Genomic DNA, 17,733 nt, shown 5'->3' with positions numbered 1-17,733 from the left:
GGCTGCGCTGTGACAGGCAGACGGAAGCCCTTTAACAGGAAGTCAGACCAGAGGCTGACGCGGTGTCTGTTTCCTGACGCCGTGTGAAAGAGAGAAGAGAGAGAGGAGCAGAAGCAGCGCTGCGCTCCTGAGGCTGCTGTTCATTAACGTCACGCCACTCAATCTGTCTAATCAAATATGCTCTCGCTCCCCCTCTCATCTTCTCCCCTCTGTCCTTCTCCCTCCTCTCCATATCTCTGTCTCTCTATCTGCCTCTCCCTCCTTCCCTCTGTACCTCTGTCATTCTGTTTTTCCCTTGGTCTCCCCGGTTTGAAGTGCCCACTCTTATGTGCAGCTGCACTCCCTGCTGGAACTTCTGCTGTTGCTATGGGGGACAAGCACACGCTCTCTTCTGAGGCTTGCGATGCTGATCGCTGCTTCTTCTCTCACCCCAGTGGGCTTCACACACACATCAGTCACTGGTTCAGTTAAACCCTCCCATCTCTGACTGAGCCGCTCCCATCTCTGACTGAACCCCTCCCATCTCTGACTGAGCCCCTCCCATCTCTGACTGAACTCCTCCCATCACTGTCAGCACTGGCACAGTATGCTTTTGATATGGGACTGTGGGGCTGTTTATGCACTGTAACAGCCTTAAGAGCCTTAACAGGATGAGCCACCCAGCAGCCCCCTATACCGCTGTCTTTCAGCTGAGCATGCTTTACTGGCATGAAATACATTGTGTTAATAGCACAAGTAGCTTTGTAGAAAACCTAGTGTACTGAGGAACACACTGATAATTCTGTTATGTTAATGTTGACAAGTGATTTTGTCCCTGTCTCTGCTCTAGGTCACAGGGCGGTGTATGTTGGCGTTCATGTCCCTCTGGGGAAGCAGAGTAGGCGCCGACATCGTCACCGTGGACACAAGCATCACCGCAAGAGAAAAGAGCGAGGCTCTGACCGTGAGGATGGGAGAGAGTCGCCCACATACGGTAACGCCATAAGCACACACTTACACGTGTATATAAACTTACACACGCACGCTTACCCACATACACACACACAGACTCTCAGACACACACACACACACACACACACACACACACACACGCTTACCCACATACACACACACAGACTCTCAGACACACACACACACACACACACACACACACACACACACACACACGCTTACCCACATACACACACACAGACTCTCAGACACACACACACACACACACACGCTTACCCATATACACACACACAGACTCTCAGACACCCACACGCACACACACACACACACACACACACACTCACACACACACACACACACACACGCACGCTTACCCACATACACACACACACTCTCACACACACACACACACACGCACGCTTACCCACATACACACACAGACTCTCAGACACCCACACACACACTCACACACACACACACACACACGCACGCTTACCCACATACACGCACACAGACTCTCAGACACACACACACACACACACACACACACACACACACACGCACGCTTACCCACATACACACACAGACTCTCAGACACCCACACACACACTCACACACACACACACACACACACGCACGCTTACCCACATACACGCACACAGACTCTCAGACACACACACACACACGCACACACGCGCATGCAAACACGAGTGTGCGCACACACACACACGCACAGTGCCTGAGCTCATTGTCAGTGTTTTAATGTGATGTAATCCCCTTTTAATTAGAGTCTGTCATTACTGTTTAATCAAGCTGCGATGTCTCATGACCTTTCCAGGCTGCTTTTCCCTCTGAGGCCCAGATCAGTTGCAGTTTGTTCCTGGATTTAGGCAATAATGAAAGCAAGGCTATCAGTGTTATCCCACTGCCTGTCACTCTCTCCCAGCTTGCATACAGTAACTGCGCTGAACACACAGAGCTGAACTGCACTGAACACACAGAGCTGACCTGCGCTGAACACACAGAGCTGACCTGCGCTGAACACACAGAGCTGACCTGCACTGAACACACAGAGCTGACCTGCACTGAACACACAGAGCTGAACTGCACTGAACACACAGAGCTGAACTGCGCTGAACACACAGAGCTGAACTGCGCTGAACACACAGAGCTGAACTGCGCTGAACACACAGAGCTGAACTGCGCTGAACACATAGAGCTGAACTGCGCTGAACACACAGAGCTGAACTGAGCTGAACACAGAGCTGAACTGCGCTGAACACAGAGCTGAACTGCACTGAACACACAGAGCTGAACTGCCCTGAACACACAGAGCCGAACTGCACTGAACACACAGAGCTGAACTGAGCTGAACACACAGCTGAACTGAGCTGAACACACAGAGCTGACCTGAGCTGAACACAGAGCTGAACTGCACTGAACACACAGAGCTGAACTGAGCTGAACACACAGCTGAACTGAGCTGAACACACAGAGCTGACCTGAGCTGAACACAGAGCTGAACTGCACTGAACACACAGAGCTGAACCGCACTGAACACACAGAGCTGACCTCCACTGAACACACAGAGCTGACCTCCACTGAACACACAAAGCTGATTTTAGACCCGACAGCCAGCTAAGGAGGCTAATTTCAGCAGCCGTGTCTCAAAGCAGTTCTCCTGCTTTTCCTGCTGTTTTCCCCTGCCCATCAGAGACTTAATGTGAGCAGTCGCTCCTGCTGTGTGTGGAGAGCAGGGCGGGGGGCGGAGGGGTAGGGGGTGAGGGAGCTCTGCAGCAGGGACGTCCTCAGGCTTTCTGGGGCCTCTCCCTCCTACGCGTGCGCCCGTGTCTTTGGGCCTGGCCGTCAGCGGGAAGACGGATGGTGTGGGAGAGGGGTCCGGGGTGCGGGAGAGGGGTCCGGATGGTGCGGGAGAGGGGTCCGGATGGTGTGGGAGAGGGGTCTGCGGTGCGGGAGAGGGGTCTGCGGTGCGGGAGAGGGGTCCGGGGTGCGGGAGAGGGGTCCGGGGTGCGGGAGAGGGGTCCGGGGTGCGGGAGAGGGGTCTGCGGTGCGGGAGAGGGGTCTGCGGTGCGGGAGAGGGGTCCGCGGTGCGGGAGAGGGGTCTGGGGTGCGGGAGAGGGGTCTGCGGTGCGGGAGAGGGGTCTGCGGTGCGGGAGAGGGGTCCGGGGTGCGGGAGAGGGGTCCGGGGTGCGGGAGAGGGGTCTGCGGTGCGGGAGAGGGGTCTGCGGTGCGGGAGAGGGGTCCGCGGTGCGGGAGAGGGGTCTGGGGTGCGGGAGAGGGGTCTGCGGTGCGGGAGAGGGGTCCGGGGTGCGGGAGAGGGGTCCGGGGTGCGGGAGAGGGGTCCGCGGTGCGGGAGAGGGGTCTGGGGTGTGGGAGAGGGGTTCGCGGTGCGGGAGAGGGGTCTGCGGTGCGGGAGAGGGGTCCGGGGTGCGGGAGAGGGGTCCGGGGTGCGGGAGAGGGGTCCGGGGTGCGGGAGAGGGGTCCGCGGTGCGGGAGAGGGGTCCGCGGTGCGGGAGAGGGGTCTGCGGTGCGGGAGAGGGGTCCGGGGTGCGGGAGAGGGGTCTGCGGTGTGGGAGAGGGGTCCGCGGTGCGGGAGAGGGGTCTGCGGTGCGGGAGAGGGGTCCGGGGTGCGGGAGAGGGGTCCACGGTGCGGGAGAGGGGTCCGGGGTGCGGGAGAGGGGTCCGGGGTGCGGGAGAGGGGTCTGCGGTGCGGGAGAGGGGTCCGCGGTGCGGGAGAGAGGTCCGCGGTGCGGGAGGGGGGTCTGCGGTGCGGGAGGGGGGTCCGGATGGTGCGGGAGAGGGGCCCGGGGTGCGGGAGAGGGGTCCGGGGTGCGGTCAGACCGCCGTCGGCGCGTCTCCGGGGGCATCGCGTGGTCCGGCGCGCTCGCTCGCTCCTCAAGCCTTACGCTCGTGCCCCCAAAGTGATTTCCCCCATTACTGCAGGGTCTGTTAATTACAAAGCCCTTTACCCCCCTTCTGCCTGAGCCTTGATTGAACAGCAAGGCTTATTTACCATGACAAAGGGCCTCCACAAAGCAGCGTGAAAATCAAACCGCTCCAGCTGGGGCCAGATGGGCCTAGAAAAGGACATGCCAGATTTCAGATTGCGATCGGGACGGCGCTTCATATAACCAGAGGCCCCCCGAACGGTGTCTGTCCAGTGCCTGTTTTTACCCTGAAAGGAACCGTTCGCCGTCTTATGTAAAGTTTGAGGCGTGGAGCCCTTTCTTTAGCAGGGCAGAGGGAGTATATACTGTTCAAGGAGCAAAGCGGGGTTATTATAGTTTAGGGAGAGAGCAGCATGAATCTCAGGCTTGAACAAGGAACTGCTGTACTGCACAGCGTGTCTGAGCTTTCCTTCTCCCAGCTTCCTCTGCAACAGTAGCTCCTGTATGTAAGGAAGCAGATAAGCAGGTGTAATTTACATACACAAACGCTCGGGCCAGCGCACTCCTGCCGAACAGTTTTTTATTACAGTAGTTGCCACTGGTAACTAACATGCTTACATCTGAGCAGGCAGGCTACCCCTCACTCCAGCGTTTGAGAGGCATTGCTTACTGTAATTTAAGTCGTTCAGCCCCCTTGGCATAACAGAGGCGTTGTGCCACTCTGCTGGGGCGTTGCCAGTGGCCCGGGTTAGTGTTTCTCCCGTGGACTCTGCTTTCAGGACGGGGGCGCTCGGCGTCGGGGCGGCGGGCTCGGGTTTCTTTGTTTGTAGCGCTCGTGTTACGCGCGTCTGGCCCCTCCGGCTGGCATGCGAATAAAAGGGGACCCGCGAGCGCCTGGCCCCGGCCTTAAAATGTTAAAAGAAATGCCATTCACCGCCCCGCAGTCCTTAGCCCCGATGGCCTCGTTTACTTATGGGGGTGGAAAGCTGGATCGCACTCCCCTGAAGGAGACTCAGTCACTTCAGCCAGTTCTGCCAATCACACCCTGACATCACAGTTGTTTTCTAGGGCCGGCGACCAATGAGACTCAATGTCAGATGAATATGGCATCATGCGTGAAGACTCCTGATAGCTGGAATACTATGTGAGATGTGGGCCGGTGTGAGACACCTAATGCCTGTGAAGCTCAATGTCAGTAAGCACTGAGAGACATCTGGACTGAGCACATTTGCCCAAAGACTCATTCACCTGTGACCTAGAATCACCCCTTCACCGAATCACAGAGAATATTCTGTGACTCAGTTTGAAAATGTGTGGAGTTATCGATTTTACCAGTCAGCAAAAAAATGAATCAGTATACTAATAGCAAAAACTAACCGATGTGTAGAAATGTACATGCTGGATAAGGGTGCCTGCTGCAGCTGCTGCTGTTAATAGTACTATTCCTGCTGCTACTACTACTACTACTAGTACTATTACTACTACTGCTACTTCTACTGCTACTACTACTGCTGCTACTACTACTACTACTGCTACTACTACTACTACTAATACTTACTACTGCTCCTACTGACACTACTACAACTACTACTGCTACTACTACTACTGCTACTACTGCTAATAATAATAATAATAATAAACCCATTCACATTGATGGTGGTCCCCACAGACACCCCCTCCCAGAGGGTCCAGTTTATCTTGGGGACAGAGGACGATGACGAGGAGCACATTCCCCACGACCTTTTCACCGAGATGGACGAGCTGTCCTTCCGTGACGGACACACTTACGAGTGGAAGGAGACGGCCAGGTCAGAGGTCACACAGCTGTGAAACGCGTGGCGTACTGACTCATTAAGAGCTTCATTTAGGAGAGCAGTGAGGCTGACCACACACAGGCACGAACGCTCCTGCAGTGTCTCATCGCTGCTGCATTTAATGTCCAGCACCATGCAGTCAGTAGACGTCAGTGTGCAAATTTCTGTACAGTCTGCGTTGAAAATTAACATTTGACATACACTATTCTACAATAATCATGGAATTCATTTTACTATGAAAATAAAATGCATGATACAGAAGTCGAAGATTCACAGGAATTGTCTTGACGGTCCTTTGAGCCTGTGCGTGTGCGTGCGCGTGTGCGTACGTGTGTGTGTGTGTGTGTGTGCGCTGCAGGTGGCTGAAGTTCGAGGAGGACGTGGAGGACGGGGGGGAGCGCTGGAGTAAGCCCTACGTGGCCACGCTGTCCCTGCACAGCCTGTTCGAGCTCCGCAGCTGCATCCTCAACGGCACTGTCATGCTGGACATGAGAGCCAACACCATCGAGGAGATCGCAGGTACGCGCGTGTGTGTGTGCGTCTGTGTGTGCGTCTGTGTGTGCGTGTCTACGTGTGGGTGTGTGTATGTGCATGGTGTGTGTTTTGAGCACAAACTTGTGAGTGGGGAGGTGTAATGTGATATGGTGAAGGGTTTGGGGTACACAGCATTGTGTGAAATGTCCATTTGTCCTCGATAAACTCCCAGTGAGGAGATTTTATTTAAAGCATTTAGCTTTACTGGTTTTTGCACTGTAAAATGTAACAGGCACCTTCAGAAGGTGCAGCGCTGTTGCGTTGGCATTCGCAGCATTGCGCCTGTTGTTCTCTGGCTGAGTTCTGCGTGTGTACCTCACCTCGTGGACGCCGCGGTGCGTAACCTGTCCTTCCGCCCGCGCCGGCAGACATGATCATCGACAGCATGGTGGCCTCGGAGCAGCTGGACGGCAGCCTGAGGCTGAAGGTGCGGGAGGCCATGCTGAAGCGGCACCACCACCAGAACGAGAAGAAGCTGAGCAACCGCATCCCGCTGGTGCGCTCTTTCGCAGACATAGGCAAGAAACACTCCGACCCGCACTTGCTTGAGAGAAACGGTGAGGTTCGCTGCCGCACTCCGCTTTTTTTCTTTTCAAAATTCAACCTTTTTTTTTTTTGTTCTCTTTTTTTCTTTTTAAAATCTAAATCTTTTTTTCTTTTTACATTTCCTGGGGAAGGTGTTTACGGTATCGTCTCTGAAAGTCGAGGGTGGTTTTTTGTTCTGTTTTTTTTTTTTCCCGCAAAATAGCCTAAATAAATTGACGCGGAAGAAAAAATTCTTCGTTCGGTTTTCCCTCTCGGCTTTCCCCCCTCCATCTCCTCCCCTTCTCAATCTTCCAAAAAAAAAAAGAAAAAAATCTGGGTGCGTACTAGTGTGGCTGGTATGAACAGCTTGTGTTTTAATTTAAAAATGACAATGGCAGCAGCTTTCTGACCTTTCTCTGTTAATGGACAGCTGCCTGATTGGCTGAGAATTTAACTGACTCGCCTGTGATTGGTGCATGAGTATTGCTGCCTTTGGCTCATACTAGATGTTTGGTAATGTTGCTTTTCTCCTCTTGTTCTGCTTATGATTGCCAGTGTCTGGCCTAAATATGGTTAATGGAGCCAGTAGACCAATCAGAGGAAGACCCCACTGTGTCTGATGAGAAAAGCAACACAAGCATTATTAGATAACATGCAAGTTATATTTAGTTTTTACAGGGTGTTTTTAGTAAGAGGATTGAATTTGATGCCACAGAAGCTTTGCTTTGGCGGTAAAAAGTGATGTGTGTAGCTGCAATGCACCCTGGTCAGGATTTAGAGACCGAGTATGTAGGAGTGAGCACAGTCACAAGCACTGCACAACCTGTGTGTGTGCATGCATGAGTGTGTTTGTGTGTGCGTGTGTGTGTGCCCTTGCGCGTGTGTTTGTGCATGTGCGTTTGTGTTTGTGTGTGCATGTGTGTTCTCCAAGTTCCACATCTACCCTTGAGCAGCTTGAGAGTGATTGTTGCCTACCACCTTGCTTCCACCTAACCTCACTTATTCCTGACTACAATTCCCAGCATGCCTTGACAGTGCTCTGCAGGTACTCTCTACAAAACCATGTTCAGTGTTTTGTTCCTGTCATCCTCCTTTCATTTCCTGCCTCCTTCCCTCTTCCTCTTTGGTGGTTTTTGGTTTCTGCCAGGGGAGGGTCTGTCCGCCTCCCGAAACTCCCTCCTGCGCCGCGCCTCCTCTGTCTCCAACCTCAGCCTGGGCAATCGCCGAGTGTCTGACATCGTCACCAACCTCCTCCTACACCACTCCGCCTCTGCCACCCCCCAAAACACGCCCCCGTTGCCCCGCCGGCGCTCGGCCCCGCCCGCGCCCCCGGTTCAGCACGTCCTGGAGCTGCAGACCTCCCGCACCGAGTGGGAGGGCATCCCGGAAGTGGTGGTTGTCCCGCCCGAGGAGGACGAGCGGCCGGCCCTGTCCTCTTCCCCGGGAAAAGAGGCGCGGCCTCTAGCGCCGGCCCCCGAGCGCTCGCTGCTGCTGCAGCTGCCACAAGAAGGCAAATATGTGGGCCTGACGGGCCGTGTGTGCTGCCTGCCAGTGTGAGCTAGGCTCTGATGCTAATGCCAGCATGCGGGTGGTCCAGTCCCCTCCTCCCCCCCCTCCTCTTCATCTAGCCCTTCCTTTTTGTTCTGCTCATCCTACTGACTCCTCCCCCTCTGTCCCTCGTCCTTCTCTTCCCCCCAGAGTGTGTGTGTGTGGGTGTTATATGTATGTGTGTGGGTGTGCATGTGTGGTCGTGTGTGCTTTATATATGGGTGTGTGTGTGTGTTATATATGTGTGTGTTATGTGGGGGTGTGTGTGTGTGTGTGTGTTATATGTGTGTGTGTGAGTGTGATATATGATGTGTGTGTGTGTGTGCATGTGTAATGTGTGTGTGTGTGTGTGTGTAAGCAGTAACACTCCTCCCAGCCTCTGCTCCACATGCCCCAGGCTTGGTGTTTCTCACTGTGTGCTGTGTGCCTGTTTCTCCACATCTGCAGTGTTTTTTGTCATGGTTTTCAACAGAGTGGGCGTGGCCCTGAATGTTAGTGTCATCATACATTAGCCATGTATTAGCCATTTCCGATGGGCTTGAAGCTGCCACAGCTTTGTTGTACACCCAGTGTTCATTTGCTGGTCTGTGTTCAGTAACAGGCTTATTAGTGTGACAGAACTCATATCTCTATTGTACCTTCAGCGTCTCGATTATGTTGTTGAAATGCTGGTGATTTTTTAGCCTACTCCACATCTCACTGTTGATAGTCATTCTCAGAATCCTTGGCCTTGTTTAGTTTCCCGGTTTTTCCCCCTGTTTAGTTTCTTTCTCTAAACAGATAAGGCAAATGTTTTTTTATCTTGTGTATATACTTTCTTTAGCCACTCAGACTTCACCAATGTTCTGGAAACACACGCACAAAGCACGCACGCACGCACACACACACACACACACACTCCTCAACAGGAGAGAGCCCCAGAGCTGGCGTGTGTCTGCGTGGTGTCATCATTGGAGCGGCTGACAGCGTGCTCTGTTTGGCCGGTCCTGGGGTTTGTGTATTTATAGAGCAGAAGACGGTGGCGGGGGGGCTGAGGAGAATTCCAGACGCTCATTTGGATAGGAAACGCAGAAAGGCAGGGGTCGTCTATTTTAGCTGGAGAGACGCTGCTGTCTTCCTGCAGCGACACCTGATCACTTTCCAGAGGCTTTTGTGCAAAGGGCAGACTGGGCTCTGCATTGCGTCCCAGTAGGGCTGGGAGGTGCACTGCTGATTTAGGGACCGTGTACTGGTGTGAAGTCACGGTTTACCTGTACCATCGTCCACAGTATTTTATTGTTTATTATCCAATGAATATTAAAAATGACACCTTGCAACTGTCTGATAGAATTTATCATGTATACTCGAGGCGAATTGACGGTTTTGAATAAAACTCGCACCGTTTTTATTTTAAAACGTGATATGCGGTAGCAAACAATTTGTGTGGAGCAGTCTGTGGAAACGTTATGGAGTCAGAGCAAAGTGACATCAGCAGTGGAACCTTACGCAATCTCTGCTGCACTTCTAAATTCAGGAATGCCTGGAAGTAGGGCTGGGCATTAAACTATTTTGACTATTATTGAACTCCATCGTCTTTCTTTCATGTGATCGTGTGATGTGTTTTTGTCAATCGCACGGAAGCTGCCCTGCTGCTCAGTGGTTGTCACATCAACACCCAGTAGATAGAAGTGGGCTTTTTTTCCCCCTGGAACCGTTTCGCCTGACTTCTGAAGCGTGGATGTTTGCTACCGCGGCAGGTATGGTTAAAGAACAAAAAAGACGAATAAAAACTAAATGAAAGCCGACACACTCCATGTCAGTGGTTGTTATTACCCTTAAAAAACATTCACTAATTGTCCATATGGTTTAGTGCCCAGCCCTCCCTGAAATTATATCATGGATCATTTAGTTCCAAACCCAGAAGCTCAGACCTGTCTTTATTTTGCTTGATTACTTAGCGTATCGTAGCCTGTCATTTGTAGATTACACATTAAGTTTTTTTATGTTAAATAGGCTATACAATTTTTGAATGTTTTTCTATATTTCAGAAAGTTCGGTGTTGTAAAATTGATTTATTATTCCATGTTGATTCTTTATTTGAGAATTTTGCTGTATGTTTCAGTTTCCTCCTCGTGTCATTTGTATTGGAATACCAAACCCCTTCTCACTGGTGTGGGGATGTTTCTCAGTAATATGGAAAACATCGTGCTGATTTCTGTTGGCCGTGTGACTGAGTGCCCCGGGTCACGGGGGGCATCGCGGTCGCTTCAGGACGTCTCTCGTTCCCAGCAGGCCCGTCACAGGAGCGCCGCATGCTTTCAAGGGACGCATCAAAGAGCCAATGAGCGGCGTGACATTTCGTTGGGGTGCGGGTGGTTTTGGGCGGGGGAAGGTGCCCCTGTTTTACGGCCCGTTGGGGACGCTCCGTGTTCCCTCAGCGGAAAGCGGAGAAGCTGAAGATGTGCCCGGCAGCTCGTTAGCGCGGTGTAGCGTTACCCTCGCGCGGGAAGAACGCGCCGCTAGCGTGCGCGCGTGCACTGCGTTCCGCGGCTGGGCTGTTCCCAGCATGCACTGGCACCGCTGCGCAGCGCTCGGTAAGCCCTAAATTGGCGGCTTCGCCTTCCGGAAGGCTGCCTGCTACCTGTTTGGATGGGACTGAAGCAGCGGCTCTGCCTGGGAGGAAAGGGGTTGGATATCTGGATCAGATGTGTGCTTTAGGGATTTGTTTCAGGATTATTCGGGTAGTGTGTGTGTGTGTGTGGGAGACACGTATGAGGGTGTTCTTTACGTAATCCTCCAAAAGCCCTGGAGTGTCTCCCTTGCACCGGGTTCCCCACCTTCCTTGTCACTGGAGGCCCCTCCCACTTTCCACTCTGCCCAGGAGGCTTATTCTGGAATGTGAGCGATGTCATCACTGCCTGCACCTCAGGCCTAGGGGGGTAATGGGAACAGTTCGCCCGTCGCTGCTTTGTAAATTTTGATTGACGTCATGCTCCAGTCTGTTGTCTGGTTGCCGTGCTACGTGAGCCACGGCTCCATTTTTTTATGACTCCTGTGCTTTTCAGCTCTTGGGCCAATCAGAGCCTTTATTATATTTACAGGTGCTAATAAACACCTGCAAACGCAATGAACGCGGTGTGTTAACACAGCTGCCTCCGTACTGCGCCCGGCCGGGTCCCGCGGTCACACACCACCGCCGCCAGAGGAGAGGCTAACTAACGCAACACATGCAGACGGAGGGCACTGTCATTGTGTTGGGTTAAAGTGGTTAAGGGACATTCTGTGTTTGGTTAAAGTGGTTAAGGGATATTTTGTGTTGGGTTAAAATGGTTAAGGGACATTTTTTGTTGGGTAAAAGTGGTTAAGGACAATTTGTGTTGGGTTGAAGTGGTTAAGGGGCATTTTGTGTTGGGTTAAAGTACGGTCAGGAAGATCTGAACCGCAGGAGTGATGGGCAGCAGCTGTCTTCCGCTTTGTCGCATTCCATGCTGCGCTGTCGCCGTGGGCTGCAGCGCAGACGCGACTGCCCTTTGACCTCCAGACGCTGAGAAAGGGCCCGACAGAGAGTGTGACCGTTTCCCAGCAGCCCCTGGGCCATCCCACCATCTCCTTGCTGGCATGTGATCGCTGCATGTGCGCCGCAGACGCACCCAAACGCCTCAGCCCTGTTCTCCTAGCAGCAGTCTGACTCCCTGCCCCCCATCCCCCACCCACTCTCTCCCTCCCCCCAGGGCTCCTGGCGTCCCCGCAGTCGGCCCCGGGGAACCTGGAGAACAGCAAGCCCAGCGAGAGCCGCATCAACAACGGCAGCCGGGAGAACAGCACCGTGGATTTCAGCAGGGTAAGGCCCACCGCCCCGCCCACTGGAGGCCACTGCCCTATTCTCTCCCACTTTACGGCCTTTCTGCTCATTAATATTCATTAGCACATGACTCATCGGAAGTATTGATTGATCTGCACAAGCACATGACACATTGAGTAAGAGGTGTTCCTACTTTCTGCTGCTGCGTGCAGCTTCGAAACGATTCCTCTGAAACTTCCTGGAGATCTGCATGATTTACTTCTTTCGTGGCTAAAGCTGGTCGAGTAGCTGAGCTTTGCCAGTAACTCCCTCCTGCCACACAGGTATGAGTGTCTTCAGGTATGAGAGACTACACCTGCTTTCTCTGAAAGCGGCAACACCCTCACACACACACACGTGCGCACACACACGTACACACACGCGCGGACGTACACACATGCACGCACGCACGTACACACACAGACAGACACACACACACGTACACACACACACACACACGCACACACACACACGTACACACACACACACACACGCACACACACACATATGCTCACACACACACACACACACACTCTCTCCTAACGCCTGCTCGCGTTACAGGCCTCACCTTTAGGCTCCATTCCGCGGAGCCGCGGGGAGCCCAGCTGTGTGCCGGCGTTCACACCCCTGCACTCTGGGCGTATTCTTAGCCCCGCGCCGCGCCACGGCCGCCGCACACAAAGGTCAGCGCGGCTAGAGCAGGCTTGCGTTTCACACTGAGGAGCAGGCCAGCCTCCGCACTCACACAGCTCCTGGACGGGCCGGGCGGCGTCTGGGGTGGGGCCCCTGCGGGGAGGCCAGGGCTTTGGGGAGGGTGCGGGTCCCGTTTCCACCCTTCTTTGGCCCTGAGCGATGCGGCCCTGGGCTGGGCTCCTCACGGCTCGGCCGGCTGAGGAGTGTGAGGAGGAGGAGGAGGAGGAGTGGGGCTCTTCCTCTGCTACCCCTGACCCTGGAGCTCTCCCGATTAGGCCACCTCTGGGTGACATGCACAACCACACTACTAAAACACAGGAAGGTCCCGTCAGTGGGGTGGGCTACTGCCGCTTCCTATTGGTGGACATGAGGACAAGATGAACTCCCATTGGTTGTTATTCTGTTCGGATGTATCAGCAAAACTTTGAGATACCAGCAAGCCCCAGACTAAAGTTAGGATATACCTGCTGGAAAGACGAAGACCAGCCCACGGGCCTGTGCATCATCGCTCCGTACCTGATTAAATAAACTGCGCCCATAAATGGCTCTGGGCCACTCTTAGCTGTGGGTAATCATCAGCTTTTATTGGCCTGGGATGACAAACTGCCTCAAAAACACTCATCAGTTTGTACCTCCTGCTTTTTACTGACAGAATCCCAGGACGGTGGGTTAAGAGGAGACAGCGTTCATTATGGAGAAATGCAGTCTGTCTGGGGATGGGGCATCATGTTATAATCTGGGACATATATATAGAACTGATCATGTTACAGTGTGCTTACGGTATATATGGGTATTGGATTGTCCATGGTTCAATGTGGGGTACGTAGTATATGAGTATAGAACTGATCATGCTTCAGTGTCAGTACAGTATGTATGGGTATTAAATTGACCGTGGTACAATGTGGGGTACGCAGTATAGAGCTGAGTCTGTTATACAGTATTGTGGGTAATACAGCAGTATAGAGCTGAGTCTGTTATACAGTATTGTGGGTAATACAGCAGTATAGAGCTGAGTCTGTTATACAGTATTGTGGGTAATACAGCAGTATAGAGCTGAGTCTGTTATGCAGTATTGTGGGTAATACAGCAGTATAGAGCTGAGCCTGTTATACAGTATTGTGGGTAATACAGCAGTATAGAGCTGAGTCTGTTATACAGTATTGTGGGTAATACAGCAGTATAGAGCTGACCATGTTGTACTATAAGTGGGTGAGGAACTGACTCTGTTATAGTACGGGGTATGTATGGGTATGGAATTGTCCATGCTCTGTGGGGTGTTTTGTGTTCAAACTGGCCATGATACAGCGTGACTGCTGATAAGCAGACATGGGTAAAAATGGCATAGGTCTTTTCTGTGGCGTATGGGTAAAGACATGGTGCTATCTGTAACTACAGGTGGTGACATGTCTGTGGTAGTCATGTGCATAAAGAGCTTTGTATAATTACGGAGGATGTTAAAGAGTAATAAAGTTGTGACCCTGTGTGTGATTGGAGGGTTTTAATAGTAAGGATGTGACCCTGTGTGTGATTGGGGGGTTTTAATAATAAGGATGTGACCCTGTGTGTGATTGGGGGGTTTTATTGGTAAGGATGTGACCCTGTGTGTGATTGGGGGGTTTTAATAATAAGGATGTGACCCTGTGTGTGATTGGAGGGTTTTAATAGTAAGGATGTGACCCTGTGTGTGATTGGGGGGTTTTAATGGTAAGGATGTGACCCTGTGTGTGATTGGGGGGTTTTAATAATAAGGATGTGACCCTGTGTGTGATTGGAGGGTTTTAATAGTAAGGATGTGACCCTGTGTGTGATTGGGGGGTTTTAATAATAAGGATGTGACCCTGTGTGTGATTGGAGGGTTTTAATAGTAAGGATGTGACCCTGTGTGTGATTGGGGGGTTTTAATGGTAAGGATGTGACCCTGTGTGTGATTGGAGGGTTTTAGTAGTAAGGATGTGACCCTGTGTATGGTTGGGGGGTTTTAATGGTAAGGATGTGACCCTGTGTATGGTTGGAGGGCTTTGACTATAAATATGACCCTGTCCATGTCTGTCTCGCCCGGCTCGCACCCTGGACGCGTAGGACTGCTACCTGACCTTTCACTGTAGTTGTGGGTCCCTCGGAGGGGGGTCCAGGAAGCCGGCAGTAAGTCTCCTCCGGGCCGCGCCCAAGCCCCCCGCCCCCGCCAATCAAATCCGTGCTGTCCTTGTTGTTCCGTGACCGTGAAAATTTGGTCTGTGTGTCGCTCCTTAAAGCCCTGTGAACCGTGCTGACTCCCGATCGCTGTCGTGTCGCTGTCGTTGGTTGTGACCGCAGTCTGTGAGCGCAGTGGTTGTGGTGGCCGTGTGTGTGAGCGTGATGGACAGGGCCCGGCCGGCGCGGTCAGGCCCGGGCGCGGCCGCTCGTCTCTGCCTGTGACAGAGATGTGACTCACAGAGGAGGGAGCTCCTGAGATGTGGAGAGATAGACGGCTCGTATTCTGGGCCCATGTCCTGTTTTCTCGGCCGTTTCGTCTCTCCGCCCTTTGTCTTGCTTTTAGGATGTGGGGGGGATGTAGCGAGCGTGGTCACATCTGGTTGCGTAAGTGTGTTTTCGCCCCTTGGGGTTGTCGTGTAGTCCCTGGATGTTGTGCAACGTGTTGTGCCCGCGTTACACGTGAACACTTGTGAAGGTGCTGTGTGTGACCCTGCCGGTGGATGCGTGCATGCGTAGCGTGTCTGCTCCTGCTGTCGGGCAGACCTGAGCGGCGAGCACCGGTGCCGGCGTGTTCCGTCTGCATGCACATGCCTGTGAGTTGTGTTTTACGAGTTTTTCAATGAAACTGCTGCTCCGGTTCCAGAATCCCCGGCGTTTTGGCCGCCTGCCCCTTTCCCGCTCGTAACTCCCCCCGGCTAATGGCGCGCTTGGCAGCGACGCGCTCCCTCCCATCCACAGCGTGATTTACTCATCCCAGCTGCTTCCATTAGCCAGAGAAACAACTATTTCTCCACTCTCGTTTCTGCAGCCGGCTAAAAGCCTTTGGGCTGTCGCGCTACCACTAGGGGGCGTATGTCACATGCATTTTAGAAGTGAGGCTAGGTCTGTAAGATGGTCTGTGTGACCTTTAACAGCGCCCCCTGTCTTTAAAGGTGTGTTATGTGAAGTCACAGGGTAGTAATGTAAAGCTGACCTGCTGTAATGTCATTCAGTGTTGGGGCGCACCTGGTCCCTGTCATAAATTCTGACACTGCAGCACCCCCTGCTGCCCAATATCTATATTTGTCATTTCAGTCTAGTTGATAACCCCCTGGCCCTGGCTGTACAGCGCCCCCTGCTTCCCCGTCTGTATCACAGCTTTAGTTCAGAGTCCATGTTCCTCTGCTGCCCTGAGCCCATCCCTGCAACAGCGCCCCCTGCTGGCCAGTCTGTGCCGCTCACCAGGTCCTGCTCCCCGCCCCGCAGGTGGACATGAACTTCATGAAGAAGATCCCTCCAGGCGCCGAGGCCTCCAACGTGCTGGTGGGCGAGGTGGACTTCCTGGAGAGGCCCATCATCGCCTTCATCAGGCTGTCCCCCGCCGTGCTGCTGACGGGCCTGACGGAGGTCCCCGTGCCCACCAGGTACAGCCCCCCCCCCCCCCCCAAAATCCTGCCTCCACACCGGTCCCTCACCCCCCTCTGCCTCTCCACGACTCCCTGACCCCTGCGCTGAGGGCTCAGCCCCCCCTGCTCTCTGTCGCCCCCCCTGGACAGCGGAGGCGGCGCAGCGGCGGGACGGTGCGTGGGAAACGCCGCGTGAGGAATGTGGCTGAACAAGCGGGGTCCGCCGTGCAGCGGCGGGCGCTCAGCGCACGGCTGGCTGGGCGCTCTGTCCGCTGAGCGCCGCTAAGCCGTGGCGCCAGCCTCTGCCCCCTGCTCTGTTAGCAGGGGACCCGCGCAGCCAGGCGGAACAGCCGTGATGGAGTTAATGCAACATTTCTGAGCAGAGTCTTTTAGAACGCTCTTATTCTGAAGTGGGGACTGCAGTTGGGCTAGCAGAGGAGGGCAGTGAGGAACGTGCAGGGTAAATGCTTGACTAATGGCGCGTCTCTCTGGGGCAGGTTTTTGTTCCTGCTGTTGGGTCCCTATGGCAAAGGGCCGCAGTACCACGAGATCGGGAGGTCCATGGCGACGCTGATGACAGATGAGGTGAGGGCCTCGCTGGAGTGAGGTGGAGTATGAGTGTGTGTCCACACCTGCTCTCTTTCCTCCGGTGTCATAAGGCTTATGTGTCATTAGCACTCTTGTGTTTCATTAATTAAGAATGCTCCTGATTGACAGGTTTATGAATAAAGACAAAGCTCTGTGCTTTATTATGAGTAAAATATTAACCATAGGTGCAGTAGCAAATATTGTCTCAGCAGGCTTCCCTTATCGTTCATTCACGTACACTGTATGGCATTTTCCTTGGGCTTATCTTATATATACATTACTCGGTGACTGTAAAGTAATTCAGATGTTTTTCATTAAAAAAATAATATTACTATGAAACATAAGTCGAGAATTGAATTTCCTCATCAGTCATTTACCCCCCCCCCCCCCCCCCACTATACAGGTTTTCCATGATGTCGCTTACAAAGCCAAAGACAGGACCGACCTCTTGTCTGGTATAGATGAGTTTTTAGACCAGGTGACGGTGTTGCCCCCTGGAGAATGGGACCCCAAGATCCGAATCGAGCCCCCAAAGAATGTCCCATCTCAGGTAATGCCCCTGTCTTCACTGAGAAGTGTACTATACACCGTGTGTCAGAGCACATGACACTTTACATGTAACAGTCCATTACTCTGAATCAGTGCACATTACACTGAGTCAGAGCCAGTCACAGTGAGTCAGAGCCAATCACGCTGAGTTAAGGTCCATTACTCTGAATCAGTGCTCATTATTTGAGTCAGGGTTGTATCTGGCGCATGGTAAGCAGCGTTGG

At 53.1% G+C, this 17,733-nt stretch overlaps 1 protein-coding gene across 6 annotated transcripts in view; it reads left to right on the top strand.

Moving 5' to 3' along the window:
* Window positions 1-17,733, top strand: part of slc4a7 (solute carrier family 4 member 7) — a 62,425-nt gene that overhangs the window by 27,960 nt on the left and 16,732 nt on the right. The window contains exons 3-12 of one of the 6 annotated variants that reach the window (XM_035379814.1): window positions 830-973; window positions 5,530-5,668; window positions 6,033-6,193; window positions 6,577-6,726; window positions 7,881-8,243; window positions 11,992-12,101; window positions 14,874-14,936; window positions 16,233-16,390; window positions 16,870-16,957; window positions 17,364-17,510. In XM_035379814.1, the coding sequence (XP_035235705.1) occupies window positions 830-973; window positions 5,530-5,668; window positions 6,033-6,193; window positions 6,577-6,726; window positions 7,881-8,243; window positions 11,992-12,101; window positions 14,874-14,936; window positions 16,233-16,390; window positions 16,870-16,957; window positions 17,364-17,510 (1,523 nt within the window). Of the gene's footprint in view, window positions 1-829; window positions 974-5,529; window positions 5,669-6,032; window positions 6,194-6,576; window positions 6,766-7,880; window positions 8,244-11,991; window positions 12,102-14,873; window positions 14,937-16,232; window positions 16,391-16,869; window positions 16,958-17,363; window positions 17,511-17,733 lie in introns of all 6 variants that reach the window. The other 5 variants (XM_035379823.1, XM_035379839.1, XM_035379831.1 and 2 more) reach the window with 5 other exon arrangements.

The sequence above is a fragment of the Anguilla anguilla genome, chromosome 1 (assembly GCF_013347855.1).
Source record: "Anguilla anguilla isolate fAngAng1 chromosome 1, fAngAng1.pri, whole genome shotgun sequence".
Lineage (NCBI taxonomy): Eukaryota > Metazoa > Chordata > Actinopteri > Anguilliformes > Anguillidae > Anguilla > Anguilla anguilla.
Note: the sequence above shows the minus strand (reverse complement) of the source record. Positions and strands in the feature narration are given on the sequence as shown.